General features: G+C 47.4%; 1 protein-coding gene and 1 pseudogene across 1 annotated transcript in view; one reads left to right on the top strand and one right to left on the bottom strand.

Annotated features, from left to right (window-relative positions):
• The first annotated feature begins 7,805 nt into the window (after nucleotides 1–7,805).
• The window catches only part of LOC129704358 (zinc finger protein 271-like), a 59,051-nt gene continuing 39,723 nt past the window's right edge, over nucleotides 7,806–27,133 (top strand). Inside the window, exon 1 of the mRNA XM_055647447.1 lies at nucleotides 7,806–12,336. Coding sequence (XP_055503422.1) covers nucleotides 11,259–12,336 — 1,078 coding nt within the window. The 5' untranslated portion in view covers nucleotides 7,806–11,258. The remainder of the gene's footprint in view (nucleotides 12,337–27,133) is intronic.
• Nucleotides 21,210–23,340, bottom strand: LOC129704340 (zinc finger protein 239-like; annotated as a pseudogene).

Genomic DNA, 27,133 nt, shown 5'->3' with positions numbered 1-27,133 from the left:
TCTCACCCATGAAATGCAACTTGATGTGACGCTTGATTTGAAGTTCCCGTCTGGAAATATTTTCTTCTAATACCCTGTAAAAGTAGTTCACAGAAGTTATCACCGACAAGTTAACAGAAATTCAGAACAGTTTAGTTCAGAGATGCAGCGAGAAAACAGGCCCTTCGGCCCACCGAATCCGCACTGACCACATTAACACTGCCCTAGACACACAAGGGACAATTTTACAGTCATACCAAGCCAATTAAATTACAAACCTGTACATCTTTGGAGTGTGGGTGGAAACCGAAGATCTCGGAGAAAACCCACGCAAGTCACGGGCAGAACGTACAAACTCCATTGCAGACAAGCACCCATTGTCAGGATCGAACCCGGGTCTCTGATGCTGTAAGGCAGTAGCTCTACCGTGCCACCCCAAACGGATCAGTCTGGTGATTTCACTCGCCTCTACGTTCATTCAGCTTCCCTTTAAAGACGTCGGCCTAATTCTCCTCCTATGTCTTATGGAGAAATAAAACGTACTGAGCGGATTTAACAGGGTAGATGGTGTAAACTGTCGAGGCCCTGAACTAGCATGATCTCAGATTAAGGAATCTTAGAACATAAAATGAGAGGTTTGTGTAAGCAGAGATCTGAGACATTGGAATTCAGTGCAGCATTCTCAAAAAAACTTGAACATGGGTGGGTGATCGATGGTCAGCGTGGACCCAGTGGGCCAAAGGGCATGTTTCCCTGTTGTATCTCTAAATACTCAAGAGTTTGATTTTCAGGATCAAACTAGAAATGGATTTAACTCAGGATTATCCGTGATTTTGTTGAATGGAGGAGCAACCCACAAATGGGTGTCTCCTGTCTGTTAATGTTCAGGAGCAATTTCTTCCCAACAACCATCAGGCTATTGAACACTATAAACGTCAATGAAACGTTGAACTACAAACTGCCTAGATTGCACTCGGGTCTTTGTTTTGTACTATATTGCTTAGTTTTTTTATTATTGAACTTCATTTTGTTGTTTATTATGGTGTCTACTGAGTACTATGTTAACATCTCTATTGTGCTGCTGCAAGTAAGAATTTAATAGTCCTCTTTTGGGATATATGACACTAGAAGACTCTTGACTTGATTCTTGTTATTCCGCAGTGGAATTAAATTAATGCAGTGGTGGCCAGGGAAGATATAACATGGAACTTGAGAGGGATAGTGATCAAAATACAGCACATATAAAGGTAATTGATAATTACATAATTTAAAATAGTATTCTTAAGGACTTTTAGAGATTAGAGATGCAGCATGGAAACAGAACCCTTTGGCAAAATGAGTCCACGCCGACCATCAATCACCCATTCACACTCGTTCAATGTTACCCCACTTCCAGTTACTGCACACTAGGGGCCAATTAACCTGGAAACCTGCATGTCTTTGGCATGTATGAGGAAATCAGAGCACCCTGAAGAAACCCAGGGAGAAAGTGCAAACTCCACGCAACAAGCACCCGAGGTCGGGATCGAACCCTGGTTTCTGGCACTTCGAGGCAGACAGCTGTGCCACTGTGCCGCACCTTCTGGGTTCAGGATAGCTTCACAATGGAAATGAGATCTCAAATCATAGCTTATCTCTCTAGTCTGTTCTCACATGGCAAATTCCCTGTCCCAATTTGCTCAACATTTTAATAATTTGTCCATTTTCTTTGCTCCACTGTCTGCCTGACTTACTTAACATTTGGCTGCATAACTAACTCACATTAATTCCAATCTGTCCTTTCCACTCTATCCTGAGGAAGTGACTAGGGTAGACATATAGAAACTTATTCCCCCAAGGAAGAAATTTCAAAGACTAGAGGACATCGTTTTAAGATGAAATGGGCGAAGTTTGAAGATGTATGGGGCATTTTTTTATTACACTGGGTGCCTGGAATGCGCTGCCAGGAGTGGTGGTGGAGACAGATACAGCAGTAGAGACAAGAAAATGTAAATGCTGGTTTACAAAAAAAGGGCACAAAGTGCCGGAGTAACTCAGCGGGTGAAGCAGCATCTCTAGAGAACATGGATAGGTGACTTTTCAGGTTGGGACCCTTCTTCAGACTCGACAGATACGGAAGAGGCATTTAATAGGCTTTTAGATAGGCATAGGACATGCAGGAAATGGAAGGATATGGATCACATGAGGCAGAGGAGGTATGTTTAACCTGGCATCATAAAAGGACATGATGTGGTGGAGTAACTCAGCAGGCCAGACAGCATCTCTGGAGAATCTGGATAGGTGACGTTTCGGGTCAGTCCGAGTCTGTTGAAGGGTCGCAACCTGAAAAGCCCACCTATACATGTTCTCCAGAGATGCTGCCTGAAAATCAAACTCCAAGATGACGCCCAACCCAAGCGATTGTGTGCTGGTCACAGAAGTGGATCTGCAATCACATATTACCATCACTCCACACTTTTACATTTCTACTCCAGCAACATTTCTTATTTTAACAATGATCTTCTTAAACTCCCTTATTATGTATCTGTGCATTGTAACTTGCTTGATTGTAATCATGTATTGTCTTCCCACTGACGGGTTAGCTCACTACATTTCCGTAAACGTAACAATATAGTAAATTAAACTAAACCGACCCACTCAGTTACTCCACCACTTTGTGTCCTTTTGTGTGTATCAGCAAATGCCATCACTTTTTTGTATACTCTAAGCCGACATCCTATTCGGCACAGACATTGCGGGCCGAAAGGTCAAACCTATGAGGCAGAGCAATGGTGTTAGTGGAATCGAAGGTAGACACAAAATGCTGGAGTAACTCAGTGTGACAGGCAGCATCTCTGGAGAGAAGGAATGGGTATTAGTGGAATCAATGGCCGGCTCATTACCCATAATCCCAGCGCACCAGAAACCGCTCTACTCTACCACAGTGGCTGTGGCGCGCATGCGTCGTTCCCCGGATCGGGGCGACGCAGTGACCAAAGATCCTATAGCATCTTTGGATACTAGAGCACAAAGATGCGAGAGGACCTCCTCCAGTATCTTTGGCAGTGATCCCGGGCGAGGCCCAAGGTGAGGAGCGTGGCCACGGAACGCTGGCGGGGAGAGAGGGTGGGCATCTGGATTGTCCTAACGTTTCCGGAGCTACTACTCTTTCTGTTGCCCCTACCCATCTGGTGTGTGCTGCTTCCCCGGGCTCGACGTGCATTAACTTCCAGCCCCAGCAATCAAAGATTCTTTGCCAGCAATCGCCTACCTGCTGCCGGACTTCTCGAAGATTCTGCGCCGAGGGGTGGGCAGCTCCGCTCGATGATCTTTGGTGGGCAGTGCGCATCAAAGATCTTAGATCTTTGGTGCGCATGTATGGGGCTTTATTTCCGGTACCTGGACCAGCAGGAAGCTATCAGTCCCCCCCCCCCCCCCCCCCCTCCTTCCCCAAAGATCATAGACCCGGCAGCTGAATGGAGAACGGGGAGCAGAATTATTGCAGGCTCCTGCATGTTTTACAAGTCATCACTTAATCCCACAACGAGTGAGAATGTGCCCCCCCCCCCCCCCCCCCCCCCCCCCCCCCCCCCCAAAGATCATAGACCCCCCCCCGGCAGTTGAATGGAGAACGGGGAGCAGAATTATTGCAGGCTCCTGCATGTTTTACAAGTCATCACTTAATCCCACAACGAGTGAGAATGTGCCCAAAGAATGTGCCCAAAGATACAAAGTGTTGGAGTAACAGCAGGTCAGGCAGCAACTCTGGAGCAATAAGGGACTGCAGAATTTGGTTTTGCAATAAACGACACAAAGTGCTTGAGTAATTCCGCGGGTCAGGCAGCATCTTTGGAGAAGCAGGAACTGCTGATGCTGGTTTACAAAAAAAAAACAAAGTGCTGGAGTAACTATTGATGACGTGATAGGTGACATTTCGGATCAAGACCCTTCATCTGACTGGCGACTGCATCGGTGCCAACTCCTGCACCCATTGATAAACATTTGAATTTCCCCTCTCATTCCCTCACTGACCTCTCGGTCCTAGGCCTCCTCCATTGTCAGAGTGAGGCTAAATGCAAATTGGAGGAATAGCATCTCATATTTCGCTTGGGCAGCTTACAACAGTGGTATGAATATTGATTTCTCTAATTCAGTTAACCCCTGCATTCCCTCTCTCTCCATCCCTCCCCCACCCAAGTCACACCAACCTCTCGTTCTCACCCACCCAACTGCTAACAATGGATTGTTTCCTTTATCATTGTTATTTTTCTGTAAATCTTTCATTCATTGTTCTCTCTCTCTCATTTCCCTTTCCCGTGACTTTCAGTCTGCAGAAGGGTCTCAAACAGAAACATCACCCATTCCTTCTCTCCAGAGAAGCTGCCTGTCCCGCTGAGTTACTCCAGCATTTTGTGTTTATCTTAAGCTAGAAGAGAAGAAGAGCAGGGGAATGACCGGCAGGTATAAGTGGACGTGGGTGAGGGGGTGGGGGTTGTGGGTTGGTGGGCAGTTGATTAGACAAGGCCAGTGGAAAAAAGTTGTGTGACAAAAAGATTTAAGTGTTGCAATTGTGAAGCCAGAGAAAGGAAGACAAGAAAATTGTGAAGCCAGATGTCCTGATCGAAAATAACATCTATGCATGTTCTCCTGAGATACTGCCTGAGCCCGCTGAATAGCCTCCAGTACAGTTTTCTTTTCACAAGGATATTATCAGGAGTAGAAGGCTTCAATAGACAATAGGTGCAGGAGTAGGCCATTTAGCTCTTCGAGCCAGCACTGCCATTCAATGTGATCATGGCTGATCATCCCCAATCAGTATCCCGTTCCTGCCTTCTCCCCATATCCCCTGACTCCGCTAACTCTCTCTTGAAAACATCCAGAGAACCTGCCTCCACTGCCCTCTGAGGCAGAGAATTCCACAGACTCACCACTCTTCGTGAGAAAAAGTGTTTCCTCCTCTGTTCTAAATGGCTTACTTCTTATACCCGTCCTACTTAGGAACACTGAACGGAAACCTCTGGAGACTTTGCGCCCCACCCAAGGTTTCCGTGCAGTTCCCGGAGGTTGCAGGTGGTTGCCGGAGGTTGCAGGTAGTGGAAGCAGGTCGGGAGACTGACAAAAACCTCCGGGAACCGCACGAAAACCTTGGGTGGGGCGCAAAGTCTCCAGAGGTTTCCGTTCAGGTTTCCTAAGTGGGACAGGGGCATTATTCTTAAACTGTGGCCCCTGGTTCTGGACTCCCTCAACATCGGGAACATGTTTCCTGCCTCTAGTGTGTCCAAGCCGTTAACAATCTTATATGTTTCAATGAGATCACCTCTCATCCTTCTAAACTCCAAAGTGTACAAGCCCAGCTGCTCCATTCTCTCAGCATATGACAGTCCCGCCATCCCGGGAATTAACCTTGTAAACCTACGCTGCACTCCCTCAATAGCAAGAATGTCCTTCATCAAATTAGGGGACAAAAACTGCACACAATACTCCAGGTGTGGTCTCACTAGGGCTCTGTACAACTGCAGAAGGACCTCTTTGCTCCTATATTCGATTCCGCTTGTTATAAAGGCCAACGTGCCATTCACTTTCAGTTACAAAGGACATTTTTTTTGCCCCCCTGGAGTTTTGGAAAGGTTTGATTTGGTTTGTTTATTATTGTTGCCATATGTACTGAAGATACGGTGAAAAACGTTGTTTGCTCTCCAGGCAAATCATACCGTACATGAATACAATCAAACCATGCATGAATACAAAATGCAAAAATGAAAGCAGAATGCTGAATATAGTATTATAATTACAGAGAAAGTGCAGATAAAAAAGTACAAGGGCTGCAATGAGATTGACAGAGATCAGGAATACATCCTCAGCTTATGAGTGATCCGTTCAAAAGTCTGATATCTATTGGGTCTATTGGGAAAGAATTTATTGTAATCGCAAAGAACTGCAGATACTGGCTTATGCCAAAGTGACAAAAAATGCTGGAGTAATTCAGTGGGTCAGGCAGCATCTCTGTAGAAAATGGAAAGATAATGTTTCAGGTTGGGACCCTTCTGACCTGCTGGGTTAAGTCAAGTCAAGTCAAATCAAGTTTATTTGTCACATACACATACGAGATGTGCAGTGAAATGAAAGTGGCAATGCTCGTGGACTTTTGTGCAAAAGACAAACAACCAAACAACCAAACAAATTATAAACACAATCATAACACACATATTCTTTTACATAATAAATAATGGAAGGAAAAACGTTCAGTAGAGTTAGTCCCTGGTGAGATAGGCGTTTACAGTCCGAATGGCCTCTGGGAAGAAACTCCTTCTCAACCTCTCCGTTCTCACCGCATGGCAACGGAGGCGTTTGCCTGACCATAGCAGCTGGAACAGTCCGTTGCAGGGGTGGAAGGGGTCTCCCATGATTTTATTTGCTCTGGAGTTGCACCTCCTGTTGTATAGTTCCTGCAGCGGGGCGAGTGAAGTTCCCATAGTGCGTTCAGCCGAACGCACTACTCTCTGCAGAGCCTTCTTGTCCTTGGCAGAGAAATTCCCAAACCAGATGGTAATATTTCCGGACAAGATGCTTTCCACCGCAGCTGCGTAGAAGTACTGAAGGATCCACGGAAACACTCTGAATTTCCTCAATTGCCTGAGGTGGTAAAGGCGCTGACTTGCCTTACTCACGAGTACTGAGGCGTGTGATGCCCATGTCATATCCTCGGAGATGTGGACTCCCAGATATTTAAAACAGTTCACCCTATCCACAGGATCCCCATTTATCCTCAATGGAGTGTACGTCCTCGGATGATGTGCCCTCATAAAGTCCATGATCAGCTCCTTCGTTGTTTTGATGTTCAAGAGGAGGCTGTTATCCTGGCACCAGAGTGCTAGATCAGCCACCTCCTCCCGGTAGGCCTTCTCGTCGTTGTCTGAGATCAGGCCCACCACCATCACTGTGTGTCCTTTTGTGTATTAACCAACATCTGCAGTTCCTTATTTCTACTATACTCCATGATACATCCCAATAGTTTAGTTTTGAGATGCAGTATGGAAACAGGCTCTCCGGCTCACTGAGTCCACACCAACCAATGATCACACGCATACTAGTTCTATCATTCACCCTCTGGACAATTTACAGAGGCCAATTAATATTAACAAACCAGCACGTCTTTGGGGTGTGGAAAAAAACTGGAGCATCCAGAGGAAATCCATACAGTCACAGGGAGAATGTACAACGTCTATACAGACAGCACCCGAGGTCAGAGTTCAATCTGACCTCGGGTGCTGTCTGTATGGACTTTGTACATTCTCGCTGTGACTGCATGGATTTCCTCTGGATGCTGTCTCTGGGTCTCTGTCACTTTCTACCACTGGGATGATCTTTATGGGAGCATCTGTAGAACTTGGTTAGAATCATTGGAGACATGCTGACTTTCCTTTGTATTCTGAGGTAGTAGAGATGTTGTTGTGCGAACTTGGCCAGAGCGCCAATGTGGTTAGACTAGGACAAATTATTTGTGAGACTCACCATGGAACTTGAAACTCTCGAACATTTCCACTTCAGTCATTGATTCCGACTGGGACGTGTACTCCAGTTCATTTCCTGAAGTCGACGACCAGTTGGCCTTTTGCTGATATTGATGGAGAGATTGTGTCTCACACCATGTTACTGAGAGATGAATCTCATTCATGTGCTCCTCTCATCATTGTTCCTGCCCACCACAGTGGTGTTCTCCAAATGTGCAACGGGAGTCTGTGGAATTCTCTGCCTCAGAGGGCGGTGGAGGCAGGTTCCCTGGATGCTTTCAAGAGAGGGCTAGATAGGGCTCTTAAAAATAGCGGAGTCAAGGGATATGGAGAGAAGGCAGGAACGATTGGGGATGATCAGCCATGATCACATTGAATGGCGGTGCTGGCTCGAAGGGCCAAATGGCCTACTACTGCACCTATTGTCTATTGTCTAGGAGAATGTTTTGTCATATCCAAATGTAAAACCAAGGATGTGATGCTGCAGCTTTCTACAGTTCTGATCAGACCACATTTAGAATATTGTGGGCTGATTTTGGTTTCATGTCCGAGGAAGAAAATGTTGGTGTTGGAGAGTGTCCAGAGAAGGTTTGCAAGAATAATCCCGGGGATTGTTGTATGAGGAGCATTTGGTGGCTTTGGGTCTGGACTCGCTGGAGTTTAGAAGGATGAGAAGGGAATCTCATTGAAACTTCCCAAATAATGAAAGCCCTAGATAGAGGCAATGTGGAGAGGATGTTTCCAGTAGCGGCAGAGTTTAGAACCAGTGGGCACAGCCTCAGATTAAAAGGATGTACCTTAAGAATGGAAATGAGGAGGAATTTATTTGGCTAGGCAGGGGTGGTGGTGGAGGTAGACATGATAATGGCATTAAAGAGGCTTATGGATATGTACATGGATATGCAGGGAATGGAAGGATATGGATATGATCTGGCAAGCAGAGGAGATTGGTTTATGTTGGCAACATGTTCAGGACAGCACAGACATTGTGGGCCAGAGGGTCTGTTCCTGTGCCAGACCATCTCTGACTGTTTAGGGATTGGATGGAATCTCAGGGTGGGTGAGGAAGGAATTGCGCTCTCTCTCTCTATTAATTATGATGGGGAGATGGGATAGTGAAGACCACGTCACCGTGCCATGGGAACTCACGGAGAGAGAGCAATGAACAAAGAAAAGTGGTGATAGGGGAGAGGCTGGGGAAGAGGCGGGAGTCTCACTTGATGCAGGAATCTCATCAAGCAAAGATCTGCGTGTCTTAACTTAGTGCTGATTAAATATTGATGACATTTGTGCAGTGATATCAGAAATGGGAGAGACAGATAAGCTTTCTGTACATGTTCCAGGCATCAGATATGTAACAGGATACATATAGAGTTTAAAGATATAGCGTGGAAACAGGCCCTTCGGCCCAAAGTGTCCCTGCTGACCATCGATCACCTGTTCACACTTGTTCTGTGAGGAATCAGGAGAGGTTTTATGTTACAGAAACAGAAAATAAGAAAGAGGTGGAAAATGGATGGACGGATGTAACCAAAGAAGATACATCAGGTATCCCGACAGGCCTCTGGAAGGGCACTTTGCAGACTAGAGAGAGAGAGATGTTGGGAATTCATAAAAGAAACACAGTGAAGAAGGGTCACATAATCAGCAGTTGGTCAGTATCAATTTTGAGAAAGTAGTGTTGCCAACTCACCTCTGTCAGCCGAGCTTGGCCACAGAACAAGCAAGATAAGGCTGTTTTGGGAACTGTTTTCCTTTAGTTTAGTTTTAGTTTAGCTTTTGTTTAAAGTTTTACTCTATACTCTAAAGCTATAGTTTCTTTAGTTTAGTATTGGTTTAGTTTTAGTTGAGTGATACAGAGTGGAAACAGGCCTTTCAGCCCAACAAATCCGCTCTGACCAGTGATCACCCGTCCATTAGTTCTGTCCTACACATGAGGGACAATTTTCAGAAGCCAGTTAACCTACGAATCTGCACATCTTTGGATTGTGGAAGCACCCAGAGAAAACCCACGCGGTCACAGGGAGAACGTACAAACTCTGTAAAGACAACACCCGAGGTCAGGATTGAACTCGGGTCTTTATTGCTGTGAGGCAGCAACTCTACTGCTGCGCCACTGTGCTGCCCGTGAGAAAGGGATAGTCTGATGAATTGCTAAGCATGCAGCGGCACCTGTACTATTGTCCTCATGAGGAAGGTGCATCAGCTCCTCTTCTGTTGAACCTTGTCAAAGGCTTTTTGAAAGTCCAGATACACCACATCCACTGGCTCTCCCTTATCCATTCTACTTGTTACATCCTCAAAAAATCAGGCAGCATCTCAGAGATTCAGGTCAGGTAGGGACCCTTCTTCACTTTTCTAACTTTTCCTCTTTTAGGTTCTTTTAGAGACGCAACATGGAAACAGGCTCTTCGGCTCACCGAGTCCACACTGACCATTGATCACCTGTTCACACTAGTTTTATGTTTCCCCCACTTCCTCATGCACTCCTTTCACATTATGCGCAATTTAACAGAGGCCAATAAACCTACAAACCCACGCGTCTTTGGGATGCGGGAGGAAACTGCAGCACCCACAAGAAACATTCACAGGGAGAATAAGCACACTTATACACAGCTGCATGTGAGGTCAGGATCAAGTTCAGGTCTCTGGCACTGGGAGGTAATGTCTCTACCAGCTGTGTGACTGTGTCTTGGTGAAATGACCTTGAACACTCCAAGATAGTCACAAAAAGCTGGAGTAACTCAGTGGGTCAGACAGTATCTCTGGAGAAAAGGAACAGGTGTGCAGGAAGGAAATGCAGATGCTGGTTTACACCGAAGATGGACACAAAATGCTGCAGCAACTCAGCGGGACAAGCAGCATCTCTGGAGAGAAGGAATGGGTGACGTTTCAGGTTGTGACCTTTCTTTGGACTGAGAGTCAGGGGAGAGGGTGACTAGAGATATGGAAGGAAATTTTTCTATGTTTCTATATACAGGACGATCAGCCATGACTACAATGAATGGCGGTGCTGGCTCGAAGGGCCGAATGGCCTCCTGCACCTATTTTCTATGAAAAGTTGTAAACAACAGGTGTAAACAAGCAGAAGTTGATCAAGGAAATGTGGAATAGTTCAGTTAGCTGAGGTGAAGGTGACAAATAGGTAAAAGGAATAGGCGACGTTTCGGGTGGAGTCCGAAGAAGGGTCTCCACCCGAAAGTCACCTATTCTTTTGCCTATTTTAGTCACTAAAAGGTTAAATTTAACTACACAGCAATTTAGGCTGCTGAATGCTTCTGGCGTTTTTCTTTTCGTTTGTACGTGAAGTATCCATGCAGCGTTTATTGTTTTGGGTTTTGGAGACATTTGTGCTTCTGCAGAAATGGAATGCGGACTGGCTTGCGGGATTTAATGGCCGTTTTGCTACCCACTCTGCACCGCGCGCATGAAAGCACTCTATCAGCCTTCCTGGGGGGTGTTGCGAGGCACCCTGGGGATGAGGAAGTGGTGCGGATTTTCGGGTGCGGAGCGTGGATGGAGAGCGGGAAGAGGAAGGTCCGGGACTGACCCAGACCCAGTGCTCTAAGATCTTTGCCCAGTACAGCGGTGTTTCCGGGGCTCGCAGCGACTCTCCGCCCAGACGGGAGCTGCTCCTCGGGCCTGGTGTCGGTTTAAACCGCAGCCCCGACGCTCAACTCCCTCCTGCCGTCGAGCTTCCGGAGCTTCAGTCAGGCCGGGAAGGCTGTGTGACCGAGAGTAAGTTCCCCGTTTTACCCTCCCGATTGCTCACTGCTGCCTCCCGCAGCCATGAACCCCTTTCACTGCTCCGACTGCGGGAAAAACTTCAAGAGATCCAGCGACCTGCTGAAACACCAGCGGACGCACACCGGGGAGAGGCCGTTCACCTGCCCTCACTGCGGGAAGGGATTCATCGATTCCTCCAACCTGCAGAGGCACCGGCGGATCCACACCGGCGAGAGGCCGTTCATCTGCACTCAGTGCGGGGAGGGATTCACGCAGTCCACCCATCTGCTGATCCACCAGCGGGTCCACACCGGGGAGAAACCCTTTGTGTGCTCTGAGTGCGGCAAGGGCTTCAGCCAGGCCGTCCACCTGGTCACCCACCAGCGGATGCACTCTGGGGAGAGGCCGTTCACCTGTTCCGAGTGCGGCAAGGGATTCACCGAATCGTCGACCTTGCTGAGGCACCAACGGATCCACACCGGGGAAAGGCCCTTCACCTGCTCCGAGTGCGGGAAAGGCTTCATCCGCTCATCCAACTTGTTGACTCACCAACGCATCCACACCGGGGAGAGGCCGTTCAGCTGCTCTGAGTGCGGGAAGGGGTTCATCCGCTCCTCTAACCTGCAGCGGCACCAGCGGGTTCACACCGGCGAAAGGCCGTTCATCTGCCCTCAGTGTGGGGAGGGGTTCACTCAGTCCACCCACCTGCTGATCCACCAGCGGGTCCACGCCATTCAGAAACCCTTCGTCTGCTCCGAGTGCGGGAAGGGCTTCATTCAGGCGGTGCACCTGATCACTCACCAGCGCATGCACTCTGGGGAGAGGCCGTTCGCCTGCCTGCAGTGCGGGAAGGGGTTCACCGATTTGGCGACCTTGCTGAGGCACCAGCGCATCCACACAGGGGTCAGGCCGTACATCTGCCTGGAATGCGGGAAGGGATTCACCGAGTCGTCCACCCTGCTGAGACACCAGCGCATCCACACTGGGGAGAGGCCCTTCATCTGCTCCGAGTGTGGCAAAGGATTCATTCGCTCCTTCAACCTGGAGATCCACCAGCGTATCCACACCGGGGAGAGGCCGTTCACGTGCACCGACTGCGGGAAGGGATTCACTCACGCATCCAACCTCCTGAGACACCAGCGTTAAGTGAGTTTGATGCAAGATATTTAAACTTCACCGTTGCTGAAACTCTAGCGAGAGGGCAAGAGGAGAGCAGCAATAGGACTTTGTTGCTGATCACTACCACAATGTTTCTCCTTATTTTCATAACCTGATGATGATTGGACTAGAACTCAGTATCTGGACTGACTGTATGGTTTTTAATGCTCTATGCATAAAGCTGAGAATGTGTCTGAAGAAGTGTCCTGACGCAAAATGCCACTTGTCTATGCCCTTCACAGATGCTTCCTGACCCACTGACTTCCTTCAGCACTTTGTATTTGACTCAGGATTTCAGCATCTGCAATTCCTTGTGTCTCAACACCTTGTGATTTCCGGCATATCCGCTAGATCCCTCAGATGCTTCAGAGAGAGACAATCAAACTTTCCCTGTAGGTGTTGATCGGAGTCTGGACTGAACTCCAGGGTTCTATAAGAGGGGGGATCTTATAGAAACTTACAAATTTCTTAAGGGGTTGGACAGGCTCGATGCAGGAAGATTATTCCCGATGTTGGGGAAGTCCAGAACAAGGGGACACAGTTTAAGGATAAGGGGGAAGTATTTTAGGACCGAGATGAGAAAAACATTTTTTACACAAAGAGTGGTGAATCTGTGGAATTCTCTGCCACAGAAGGTAGTTGAGGCCAGTTCATTGGCTATATTTAAGAGGGAGTTAGATGTGGCCCTTGAGGCTTAAGGGATCAGGGGGTATGGAGAGAGGGCAGGTACAGGATACTGAGTTGGATGATCAGCCATGATCATATTGAATGGCGGTGCAGGCTCAAAGGGCCGAATGGCCTACTACTGCACCTATTTTCTATGTTTCTATGAACTGCTGAATACTCTTTAGTTCGGTCTTCCTGCTCCCTTTATTTGCTTTGCTTAAATATAACACTGCTGTTCAACTCCTGCAGTGGCGGTTTTCATTTTGTCGATGCCTCCTGGTTGAAAGTTTTGCTCGGGTTCCAACTGGATATACAGCAAACTGAAGGACAAGGCGAGAGGTGATCAATATTTGGTCCAACACAACCACAGTGGCACAGCAGTAGACTAGCTGCCTCACAGCACCAGATGCTTGGGCTCGACCCTGACTACGGGTGTGTGTATGGATTTTGTACGTTCTCCCTGTAAATTGCCCCTAGTATGCAGGGAGTGGATGCAAAAGTGGGATAACATTGAACTAGTGTGAATGGGTGATCGATGGACTCGGTGGGCTGAAGGCCTAGTTTCCATGCTGAATATCTCTATGATTCAAAACTAATTTTCAGAAAGAAAGGTTTGTGATCATTTTCCCAGCCGCAATATATCTTCAGTTAAAAATAAAATCCACCAGCTGGATACAGAGTCTTCAACCACACACACGTTTACTGTTTACTGTTCAAATTGGTATAAGAGTTTTGCTGAAATAGTGAGGAAAACACTTGGAGCCAGGATTGTGTGCTTTCATAGAAACATAGAAATTTTTGATCAGCCTGCAATATGATCATGGCAAGATCAGTCCCGTACCTGCCTTCTTCCAACCCCCTGATCCCCTAGCCACGAAATAGTACAGATTCACACTCTTGAGAAAAATGTTTGCCATCTCGGTTTCAATGGGCCTCCTTGCTTTTAGGACTTCCCCAACATCGGGAACAATCCTCCTGTATTGTAAGAAATTTTGTAAGTTTCTATAAGATCCCCTCTCAATCTTCTAAATTCTAGAGAGTATAAACCAAGTCCATCCAGTCTTTCCTCATAATTAGGAAGAGGTTGGGCAGGGTAGGACTTTATTCCTTGGAGTGCAGGAGGCAGCAGCTTATCGAGAAGTATAAAATCATGAGGGGTATAGATGGGGTGAATGCACAGAGTCTTTTACCCAGAGTTGGGCAATCAAGAACCAGAGAACATGAGTTTAAATGTAAGAAGGGAAAAATGTAAATAGGACCCGAGGGTGGATAAATGGAACAAGTTGGCAGAGGAGATAGTTGTGGCAGATACTCTGACAGGATTTAAAAGACTTTTGGACAGGTACGTGGATAGGAAAGGTTTAGAGTGATATGGGCCAACCACAGGCAAATGTGACTTAAATGGGGCATCTTGGTTGGCATGGAGGAGATGGTCTGAAGGGCCACTTTCCATGCTGGATGATATTTGCTCACAGTCCTGGATCCTAGCCACTTGGAGGGAGTGCACGCAAAACTGGCTTGTGCGTCGGAAGAGTGTGAAGCATGTGTATTACGTATGATAAGCATTTGATGGCACTGGGCATGTTCTCGCTGGAGTTTTGAGGGGTGAGGGGGGGATTTCACTAAAACTTACCAAGTAGTGAAAGGCCTGGATAGAGTGGACGTGGAGAGGATGTTTCCACTAGTGGGAGAGTCTAGGACCAGAGGGCACAGCCTCAGAATAAAAGGATGTACATGTAGAATGAAGATGAGAAATTTCTTTAGCTCAAAGGGTGGTGACTCTGTGGAATTTATAAGAGGGAGATTGACGGATTCTTGATTAAGGTGTCGAGGGTTATGGAGAGAAGTCAAGAGAATGGGATTGAGAGGAAAAGATCGATGAGCAATGATTGACTGGCGGAGTCGACTCGATGAGCTGAATGGCCTCATTCTGCTCCTTTGAACTAATAAGCTTGTTGGGACTTTCCCAGAGCAGGATTTCCAGAAATGTTCCTACAGTTTAAGTCACTTAAAGTCACTTGAGTTGGTTTAAGACAAAACCATGGTTCGCGTCCCTCTCTGCGTCCTGGAGGTTCATCTGGTCTTCGGGTAAACATCCCCTGAATGACTATTCAAGAAGGCTGCTCACCAATACCTTCTCAAGGGGAACGAGGAATGGCAATTAAATGCTGGATCAGCCTAAGAAGTCCACATGGCTTTAATAAACAGCAAAATAAATCGGAGCTGCAATGATTGGGTATCTGATTCGCTGGTTGCCGTTTGCCGCAACCCCTGTCATTCACACGGGGCCCTGGTTCCCGGGAAATGTATTATAATACTGTGTAATGTCTAAGAACTAGTGTATTTAAAGTATGTTGGTTATTAATTAAACAAATTGTCTGGAATACCTGGTGGTCCTGCACTGCCTTGTGCCGAATGATGTTTTACTATCGGAGAGTGGGGATCGTGAGTTTTGTGCCATATCTGGGGTTTAGATCTTTAACTTTACAACCCAACGGTTTGAACATTGAAGGATACAAAGTGGTAATGTGAAGAGGCGATGGTTTGGGTTGGGATCCTTCTTCAGACTCGGTTGAATGTTCACAGTCTAGGTAGCTACATACCCTCCTCTCTCTTCCTTCTGCCCCCTATATAACCCTCTCCTTTCCATTCCTCCCTGTGCCCAATCTGGACTCGCACCCATTTCTCTGCTCTCCCCTTCCATGTACATTCCTTTCTCTACATTATAGTTTTATATACATACTGGACCAACTGGGACCCGTTGGGGAGGCCTGATCCACCAACGCAATATTCCACCACTCGCAGGCCTGGTCCCCAAACGTGAGTTTTCTCCAAGTGCACTGGTTTCCTCCCACACTCCAAAGACGTGTAGGTTTGAGGGCTAATTGGCTTCTGTAAATTGCCCGTTGTGTGTAGGATATGTATGGGTGATCGCTGGTCGGCAGGGACTGAGTTGGCGGAAGAGGTTCCATGCTGTATCTCTAAATTAAACCAATAATAATAAAATAAAATAAACTAAGACCCGTCAAAAATACAAACCCATTACAATGCATCTGACCAGAAGCAGCTTTAATAATAATAATATATTTTATTGTCATTGCACATCAGTGCAACGAGATTTGGTATGCAGCTTCCAACCGATGTCCAAAAATAAATAAATAAATAAACGGTGCGACGTGACCATCTGAGGGAGACAGTCCGGGTGGGATGGGGGCACTCAGCAGGACCGGTTCAGAGCCGCTATAACTGGGAATTAAGCTGTTTCTGAGTCTGGAGGTTCGGGCGTAGAAGCCCTTGTAACGTCTGCCGGAGGGAAGTAGTTTGAACAGCCCATTACAAGGGTGTGAGGAATCTTTATGGATGCTGACGGCCTTCCTGAGGCACCGTGCGTGGTAGATGCCCTCCAAGGCTGGTAGCTGTGTCCCAATAATCCTCTGCGCTCTGTGGACGATGCGCGGAAGACTTTATAGATGAAGGAATTGGGAAGCATTTTTGTGGCACGACTTTCCTGGACTGTTTGGGGAAAGCAGTTTGCAGCTGCAGAAGAAGAGCATTGATTCAGATATGGCAGTTCAGTGACAACAGTCGCTTGAATCATTGTGGTTTCCTGCCGGACTTAGAAAATGGGGGCTGAACAAACACACCAGGAACCTGGAAATAGAAACCGTTGCAGAGAGAAGTTGGGAGAACAATGAGCATAAAACATAGAACAGTACAGCACAGGAACAGGACCTTTGAACCACAATGTTTGTGCCAAACATGATGACGTTAACCTGATCTCACCTGCCTGCATGTGCTCCATATCTCTCTATTCCCTGCACTTCCATGTGCCTATCTAAAAAAAGCCTCTTATTTGCCTCTGCCTCCACCACCATCCCTGGCAATGCGTTCCAGGACCCACCTACATTCTCTGTGTAATAAGAATTTGCCCTAGACACCTCCATTAAACTTGTATCTATCTGTCGATCCATTAAACTTTCCCCCACTTACCTTATAGCTTTGCCATCTGGTGTTGGACATTTTCACCCAAAGGGAAGAAATCGAGAGTTTCCGTGGGGAGGTGGGAAGGAGACATGCCAAGCCTTGGTACATCCTGACGATAGACACAAAATGCTGGAGTAACTCAGTGAGACAGGCAGCATCACTGGAGAGAAGGAATTGGTGCATCCCGCTGAGCAGGAGCTTCAGAGTGGTGCAACTGTGCGTCACATGAGGTCGGTGGGGGGGGGGGAGGAGTTCTGTATATCCAGGGGGACATTGTGATGTTAGTTAGCGCTCCCGGCCTGGGCTGTAGTGAGGGAGCTGCAGGCAAAACCTTCGGGACAGGGCAGCACAGGGCTTTGATCCTGACCACGGGTGCTGTCTGTACGGAGTTTGTACATTCTCCCCGTGACCTGTGTGGGTTTTCTCCGGGTGCTCCGGTTTCCTACCACAGTCCAAAGATGTACAGGTTTTGTAGGCTAATTGGCTTGATAAAATTATAAATTGTCCTTAGCGTGTGTAGGAAAGTGTTGGTGTGCGGGGATCGTCTCTCGTTACGGACTCAGTGGGCCGTATTTCTAACACTATTTCTAAACTCAACTAAACTAAAATCTCTCTATTAGTAGTTAGCAGCTTCTAGCAATAACATTGAACCAAATAGAGCAATTCTGTCATTGTGAAGGCCTTATAACATGACAAAACTAGAATACATCTCAGACTGGTCAAGGTCATAAGGGTCATGTGATAGGAGCAGATTTAGACCATTGGGCCCATCAAGTCTACTCCACAATTCAATCATGGCTGCTCCATCTCACCCTCCTAACCCTATTGTCCTCCTCCCCATAACCCCTGACACCAGTACTAATCAAGAATCTATCAATCTCTGCCTTAAAAATATCAGTTGCAGCTTCTACAACCTTCTGTGGCGAAAAGAACTCCACAGATTCATTCCCTTCCCCATATAACCCTCCAATTGACTAAAAAAGAACCTGCCTCCATTCACTGGAAGCTCATTCCACACCCTACCACTCCTAAAGTTACATGTTACCCCTAAACTTCAGTCCCTTAATTCTCATGAGGAATCTTCCCTACTCTCAGTGAAAACCTCTGTCTATCCCTCTCATCATTTTCCTATCAAGACCTCTGCGCCCACTCTTGTGCAAAATTCCTGCTCATCCCCTTCCTAAAGTTACGTCCTTTAATTCTGAGGCTATGACCTCTGTTCCTAGACTCTCCCACTCGTGGAAATATCCTCTCCCCGTCCACTCTATCCAAGCCTTTCACTATTCGGTATGTTTCAATGAGGTCCCCCCTATTTCTTCTAAATCCAGCAAGTACAGGCCAAGTGCAATCAAACATCACTCAGTCATTCCTGGGATCATTCTTGCAAAACTCCAAAGACGTACAGGTTTGTAAGTTAATTGGCTTGGTCGAAATGTAAAATTGTCCCTGGTGTGTTTAAGATAGTGTTGCTGGTCAGCATGGACTCAGTGGGCCAAAGGGCCTGTTTCCACACTGTATCTCTAAACTAAATCTAAACCGCCTCTGGACCCTCTCCACTGCCTTTTCCACACTGCCTACCCCACCATCTATTTTCGTATCATCCACTTGGCCTTCAATCTCCTCATCAAAATCATTAATGTACAATGGTAAGAGGAGCGGCCCCAGCACTGACCCCTGCAGAACTCCGTTTGTCACTGGCAGCCAACCAGAAAAAGCCCCCTTTACTGCTATTCTTTGCCTTCTGCCATCCAGCAACCTGCTTTTTCATGCTAGGATCTGCCCTTTGATACCATGGGCTCTCATCTTCCTTAGCAGCCTCACGTGTGGCACCTTATCAAAGGCTTTCTGAAAATCTAGGTAAACAACATCCACTGACTCTCCTTTGTCCTGCTATTTACTTGTTCAAAGAATTCCAGCAGATATGTCAGGCAAGATCGCCCCTTCACAAAACCATGCTGACTTCAACCTAAGTTACACAAAAAAGCTGGAGAAACTCAGCGGGTGCAGCAGCATCTATGGAGCGAAGGAAATAGGCAACATTAAGGGTTTCGGCCCGAAACGTTGCCTATTTCCTTCGCTCCATAGGTGCTGCTGCAGCCGCTGAGTTTCTCCAGCTTTTTTGTGTACCTTCGATTCTCCAGCATCTGCAGTTCCTTCTTAAACACTGACTTCAACCTAGTTTATCATAAACTTCTAAGTAATCTCATCCTTTATAATGGACCCTAAAATCTTACCAATTCAGACTTCGTCACCTTAGACCACGTTGGAAGCAGTTACTGTAGCGGGCATAACAACCTCCAGAAACTCAGCGTCCAGATAATTCTTCCCATCCCTGTGGTGCAGCGATTTAAGCTCAGACTCCAGGTTGTCCTCTTTCAGTCTGAGTTCCTCAATCAGCCAACATTTGTTGCAGATGTGGTCAAAACATATTAGCCCTTTACACTGACCTGATTCAAAGCTGTTTCACTATAGAAATGAAATAAGTGAGAGATGTCATTGTGACACAACTTTGAGTCACCATTTTTTTTACCCAGAGTATGGGAATCGAGAACCAGAGAACATAGGTTTAAGCTGAGAGGGCTAAGATTTAATGGCATCATTCCCGTAATAAACACTCTACTCCCAGCCCCCATTGTTTCCCTCCCCCCTCTATGGTAATACTGACACCTCCGATTTATCCTTCTCCCTCTCAAATTGTAGATTAAAACTTATCATATTTCAAAAAAGAATAGGTGGCGTTTTGGGTCTGAACTCTTCCCCAGTCTGAAGAAGAACCCTGACCTGAAACATCACCTATCATTGTTCTCCAGAGATGCTGCCTGACCCGTGGGGTTATTCCAGCACCGTGTGTCTATATACAGTACAAAGGCTGGCTGATGGAATGTGCACTCCAGCACTTTGTGTTGTGCTCATGATTGTAACACCTGCAGTTCCTTGAGTGTCTACTCTCTGAGGTAGAGGGTTTCAGAGACGGCTGCTGCATGGCTAATAACTTTTAAATACAAATTTTACACTGTTCCCACAACCATGGCCAAACAAAAGTGCGCACACACACACACAGAGGGGGGGGGGGGGGGGGGTAGGGTAGAGTAGCAAGGGAGGGAGTAGCGGAGGAGGGAGATAGAGAGGGGTGGAGTGGAGATGCCCCCTCCCTGGGGAGGGGTCCCTCCCACTCTACCCCTCCATCTCTCGACCCTCCCTCCCCTCTACCCTACCCCCCCCCCCCCCTCTACTCCCCTCCTCTCTACTCCCCTCCCCCCCCCCCCCCTCTCTACTCCCACCCCTCCATCTCCACCCCCATGCCCCCCAAAGCAGTTTTGAGCATCTTCTCTGGGTCTGGTCAGTCATGATCACACGACACCACCTGATCCACTGGAAGCGTTTTCCCTCTCAAGTTTAGTTTAGTTTAGAGATACAGCATGGAAATGGGCACCTTGGGCCAACAAGTCCACACCAACCATCCATCACACGCACACTAGTTATCTCACTTTCGCATCCTGCGCACTAGGGGCAATTTACAGAAGCCAATTAACCTACAAACCTGAACAGTCTTTGGGATGTGGGAGAAAACCAGAGCACCAAGAGAAAACCCACAGGGGGGTACATGCAAACTCCGCACAGACAACACCCGAGGTCAGGATCAAACCCGGGACTATGGAGCTGTGAGGCAGCAGCTGTGCCACAATGCCACCCAAGTAAACTATCAGGTTCTCCCCATTCACACTATGTCTTTGCATAATCACCTGACATTGGCATTTAAACACAAGTTTACTCGGCGCATCTAGGAAAGATTTACTGCAATGGTTTCTGTTTCCAGGCACCACCAGATCCCGCTGATGCATCTGGGAAACAGCCTGATTGATGTTCAGCCCCATTTTCCAAACACATGAAGTGGTCCCACAGGAAACCACGATGATTTGAGCAACTGTGCTCACTGAACTGCCGTATCTGGGTCAACACTCCTCATCTGCAGCTGCAAACTGCCTTCCCAAAAGATACATAGAGTCATACAGTACAGAAACAGGCCCTTCGGCCCAAGTGGCCTATGCCCTGCAAGATATCTCATCCACACTATTCCCACCTGCCTGCGTTTGCCCCATATCCCCCTGTTCATCCAGCACCTTGTTTCTATCTTTAGTATCACCACCTGCAGTGTTTTGTTTCCACATTTTCTACTGTGGATTGCAGAGACAATTGAATGCCAGAGATTGTCTGTTTAACAATTTTTTTTTATTAGCACAGGTGCAAAATATTAAATTCTAGCCAGTGGTTATTGACATTCCAGGAACAAACCCCACATGCCATAGAAGGATGAGGGGTGAATCACATTGAAACCTACCAAACAATGAAAGGCCTAGATAGAGTGGGTGCATAGAGGATGTTTCCCATAGTGGGAGAGTCTGGGACCAGAGGGCAGAGCCTCAGAATAAAACGACATAAGAGAATGGAGATAAGGATGAATTTCTTTAGCCAGCAGGTAGTGAGTCTGTAGAATTCATTGCCACAGGTGGCTGTGGAGGCCAAGCCGTTGTTTTTTTAATTAAAGCAGAGATTGGTAGGTTCTTGGTAAATTCGTCAAAGGTTACGGGTAGAAGGCAGGAGAATGGGGTAGGGAGGGAAAAGTAGATAAGCCATGATTGATTGGTGGAGCAGACTAGATGGGCCGAATAGCCTAATTCTGCTTACATGTCTTATGGCACTAACGATAACTAGAATTCTAACCTAATTCTTACCAACTGCAGATACCAACATCTGTTGGTGTCACAGTGGCTGCGATATTCAACTATTTCACATGCGGCATATTCGCTGGGATTTCAGCAGCTTGGATAACCAAGTAAATCTCACACCACGCTTGGAGCAAGTGCCTAGCTACTCCCTGCAGTAGATTTACTGGCGTTTCAGTAGGCGGGATGACCGAGTGAATCCCTCCCCACACTCAGAGCTGGTGAACGGCCTCTTCCCAGTGTGAAATCCTTGGTGTGAAGTCGATGGTGGGTCTATAGACTAGATGACCAACCAAATCGCTTCCCACACTCGGAGCAGCTGAAAGGCCTCGCCCCGCTGTGAATCCGCTCAGGTGTCAAGAGGTTGGATAACTGAGTGAATCCCCTGCCCACAGTCTGTGCCAGTGAACGGGTTCTCCTCTGCGTGAACTTGCTGCGGCTCAGTCATCAGGCTGGATGAGTAAATGTAACCTTCCCCACACTGGGGGCAGATGTACGGCCTCTGCACGGTGTGGATTCGCTGGTGTCTTCGCAAGTCAGACGACTGAATGAAACCCTTTCTACATACGGGGCAGGTGAAAGGTTTCTCCCCGGTGTGAATTCGCTGATGCGTCACGAGGTCCGACGACCTGATGAACCCCTTCCCACACTGGGAGCAGATGAACGGCTTCTCTCCCGAATGAAGACGCTGGTGAATCACCAGGGCAGACGTCCGGATAAATCCCTTGCCACAGTCGGAGCAGATGAACGGTTTCTCCCCGCTGTGTACCCGCTGGTGTATCACCAAGTCAGACGACTGAGTGAATCCTTTCCCACACTGGGTGCAGATGAACGGCCGCTCCCCGGTGTGAATGCGCCGGTGTATTACCAAGTTGGACGATCGAATGAAACTCTTACCGCACTCGGTACAGATGTACGGTCTCTCCCCGGTGTGAACCCTCCGGTGCGTCACCAGGGTGGACGAGCGAGTGAATCCTTTCCCACACTCCAGGCAGATGAACGGCCTCTCCCCGGTGTGAACCCGTTGATGGATCAGCAAGTGGGATAAGTGGGTGTATCGCTTCCCGCACACGGAGCAGGTGAACGGTCTGTCCATGGTGTGAACCCGCTGGTGCCTCTGCAGGTCACTGGGTAGCTTGAAGCTTTTCCCGCAGTCGGGACAGTGAAAGGGGTTCATCACTGCGGGAGGAATATAACTCATGTGTCAATATATTATTACACTGGGCGTATGAAGGGGAGGATAAAGCAGGGACTCACACTCACAGCGGCTGAGCGGCCGGGGTGCGGGTTTAATCAACGTCGAGGCCGGAGCGGGGGCCGATCCGAGGGGCAGCCGCGGCTGCGAGGGGAAATCGATGGCGAGCTCCAGAGAGCCTGCGGGTGCGGCGCTGGGACGGTACCGGGGGATCCGCTGATCGGCGGCCGAGGATCCAGCACCGGCCCGGGGTGGGCTGAGGATTCACGCATGCGCGATACAGTACGTCTGTCGGGAGCGACGCATGCGCCATATGTTGGAACCCCGGCGGCGTCGCAGAGGCTCAGGGCGGCGCATGCGCGGAACTGCACTAAGGTGGCGCATGCGCAATGCAGTGTGCGTGTCTGCCGCGGCCTGACCTTGACAGAGCAACGCGCTCCCCCCCTCTCTTTGTCCTATTTAACGTTTTAAACGCTTCCTCCTTCACCCTTCTTATCTGGAGACGTTGGAACTCGGCGCTGGGAAAGTTGATGCAGGCATTCTATCCCATCAATACTTGTGAATGAAGGAACCCTTTCATAGAGTTAAACAGTACGACCCCTGCCGACCAACATGCCCCATCTGCACCAGTCTCACCTGACCGCCTTTGGTCCATATCCCTCTATCCCGTTCCTCTGCTCTCAGTCTTCGCTGCTTAGAGTCCTATCACCGTATCAGCGCCCCCGGTTGTTTAAGGCTCCTCTGAAGCAAAACGTATGTGTGTGTGTGTCTGTGTTTCCCAGCCCTTGAGAAACCAATTTCTTCTGTCCATTAAGTTCAAGTTCAAGTGAGTTTATTGTCATGTGTCCCTGTATAGGACAATGAAATTCTTGCTTTGCTTCAGCACACAGAACATAGTAGGCATTTACTACAAAACAGATAAGTGTGCCCATACACCATAATATAAATATATACACACATGAATAAATAAGCTGATGAAGTTGGAAAACAGCTGGAAATTATTAATTAAAACGATTAAATACTTCCCCTCCCGTGTCCCACTGAATATACAGATTTGGAGATGACTCGCTTGGTATAAGTTCCTCTGTGTATTTCTCAAAAAAACCTCTGAGATTTGTTTTCCAATTTCCACAATGGAAGGTGCCTGCTGCAACGAGACCTGGGTGTCATGGTACACCTGGGTGTCATGGTACACCAGTCATTAAAAGTAGGTATGCAGGTGCAGCAGGCAGTGAAGAAGGCGAATGGTATGTTAGCATTCATAGCAAAAGGATTTGAGTATAGGAGCAGGGAGGTTCTACTGCAGTTGTACAGGGTCTTGGTGAGACCACACTGTATTGCGTACAGTTTTGGTCTAACCTGAGGAAAGACATTCTTGCCATAGAGGGAGTACAGAGAAGGATCACCAGACTGATTCCTGGGATGTCAGGACTTTCATATGAAGAAAGACTGGATAGACTCGGTTTGTACTCGCTAGAATTTAGAAGATTGAGGGGGGATCTTATAGAAACTTACAAAATTCTTAAGGGGTTCGACAGGCTAGATGCAGGAAGATTGTTCCCGATGTTGGGGAAGTCCAGAACAAGGAGTCACAGTTTAGGGATAAAATGGAAATCTTTTAGGACCGAGATGAGGAAAACTTTTTTCACACAGAGAGTGGTGAATCTCTGGAATTCTCTCCCGCATAAGGCAGTTGAGGCCAGTTCATTGGCTATATTTAAGAGGGAGTTAGATGTGGCCCTTGTGGCTAAAGGGATCAGGGGGTATGGAGAGAAGGCAGGTACAGGATACTGAGTTGGATGATCAGCCATGATCATATTGAATGGCGGTGCAGGCTGGAAGGGCCGAATGGCCTACTCCTGCACCTATTTTCTATGTTTCTATGTGGATAGATAAAGTGGCGTGGACTCAGTGGGCTTGGATCCAAATGGCCTGTTTCCATGCTGCACCTTTGTAAATTCTTAAATCATAGGAGCAGAATTAAGCCATTCGGCCCATCAAATCTACATCGTTCAACCATGGCTGCTCTATCTATATTTCCCTCTCAACGCCGTTCTCCTGCCTTCTCTCCATAACCCATGATACCCACATATCCAAACAAAATAAAAAATGTTCAAACAGGGCAAGATGTTAAGAAATTGGTAAATGAGAATAATGAGCAGGTGAACGGCCCCTCCCTGGTGTTAATCCACTTGCGTCCCATTTAGTCTGGCGACTGGGTGGGCACCATCCAACCTTTCCACAAGACGGACAAACAATTTTTTTCCCTGCTTCAACTCACAAGCAAAGGGTAAATTGTTTTCACACTGTCCAAAGACATACAAGCGTGTAGGTTAATTGTAGGAGCCCCTCTCCAGTGTGCATGCACTGTTAGGTTACTGGACAGCTTATCATTTATCCAGACAGAACATTGAGGTGGTTTCATCTGAAGACAACAGAAGCATAAATCAGAAAACCACATCCAGACACCAAGCAGGTGAAGTCCCCAGCATGATGCACAAGTTTCCAACTGCGATTAATACTGTAAACACTCGTTATAATGGACCTGGGGGGAATGGTGTCTGTTATTGTCGATTGTCCGCTATAACCGAGTATGGGATTCGCTCCAACCGTGTAGCGGTCAATCCGTGCAACAACGAGTTGTTTTCAAATACCAAGATATTTTTAACAGCTAAAACACGTATTGTTCTGCAAGCTAATAATACTAAAGGCTGTTTGTTACATTGTTTAATATAGTTGAGCGTCGATTAAAGCGATTGCTTGTCAATGCCTCGCTGCTGGCAATAGCCTCGTTGGTATAACTAGAAACCTGTGCTCTTAAAGACAGTCCGCTACAACCAAAATAGGTTGTAATTACAAGGATTACTGTAGTTGTTTTTCTTTGCAAACCTCAATGACTGAAGAAAGCGGCATGGGTTCCTCAGTGTTTAAGAAGGAACTGCAGATGCTGGAAAAATCGAAAGTACACAAAAATGCTGGAGAAACTCAGCGGGTGAGGCAGCATCCATGGAGCGAAAGAATAGGTGAAGTTTCGGGTCGAGACTCTTCTTCAGACTGGCTGGTTCAATAGTAGTCAATAGTCAATGGTCAGATTCATTCATCTCATACACAATGAAGTGCAGTGAAATGAACTTGCCAGCAGCGGTACAATAGCGGTGGGGGCGCTGCAAGACAGCTGCCCTGCCAGCAGCGTGTTAGTCATTTCTACTTTTTTTGTTTTTTTAGTATGTCCAAATATGTATTTTAATGTCTCTCGGTGTGTCTTGTGTGGGGGGTGGAGAGGCGGCTTTTTCCATGTCGCCTTCCTCGTGGCCTAACACCAAGGATTGGTGCAGCCTTTCCCAGAGACAGGCCCAGAGCTTCAGCAGCGGGCGTAGTGCGGACTTTTCATCGCGGAGTGGGCGAGCCCTCGCTGGGGGTCGCTAGAAGGGAGTGCTCCGATCGCTGGCCTGCGGCAGCCTGAAGCCGCGGTCTGCGGATTGTCATATGTTGTGAGAATGGAGCGGCTGGGCTTGTATACGCTGGAATTTAGAAGGATGAGAGAGGATCTTATTTAAACATATACAATAAGATTATTAAGGGTTTGAACACGCTAGAGGCAGGAAACAAACATGTTCCCAATGTTGGGGGAGTCCAGAACCAGGAGCCACAGTTTAAGAATAAGGGGTAAGCCATTTAGAATGGATATGAGAAAACACTTTTTCACACAGAGAGTTGTGAGTCTGTGGAATTCTCTGCCTCAGAGTGTGGTGAAGGCCGGTTCTTTGGATACTTTCAAGAGAGAAATAGATAGGGCTCTTGAAGATATGGGGAGAAGGCAGGAACGGGGACTGATTGTGGATGACATTGTATGGCAGTGCTGGCTTGAAAGACCGAATGGCCTACTCCTGCACCTATTGTCTATTACCACCCCCACGAGTCCCAATGCCATGCTGATCACACTGTGGCTTGGGATTCTTGCACAAAGTTTGAACGGGAAAGCATCTCTCTTTCCACGTCCAAAGCTCGATGAGGTTCAGCTGCTGTTGAACTGAGGGGCACTGCAAAGCTGATGTATTCCCACAGGCAAATCCCCCATTTTTCAAACCCTGTAAAAGATTATATTAGATTAGATTATTTAATGACCACACAGTCAAACTGGTGGAATTCAGGTTCAGTACAGGATGTTATACAGTAGGCTGATTCCCGTCAAACATAACATAAAAACACAA

Source organism: Leucoraja erinacea, chromosome 15, assembly GCF_028641065.1.
Source record: "Leucoraja erinacea ecotype New England chromosome 15, Leri_hhj_1, whole genome shotgun sequence".
In the NCBI taxonomy this organism is placed as follows: Eukaryota; Metazoa; Chordata; class Chondrichthyes; order Rajiformes; family Rajidae; genus Leucoraja; species Leucoraja erinaceus.
The sequence above is the reverse complement of the archived record's forward strand: the minus strand, read 5'-3'. Positions and strand labels throughout refer to the sequence as shown.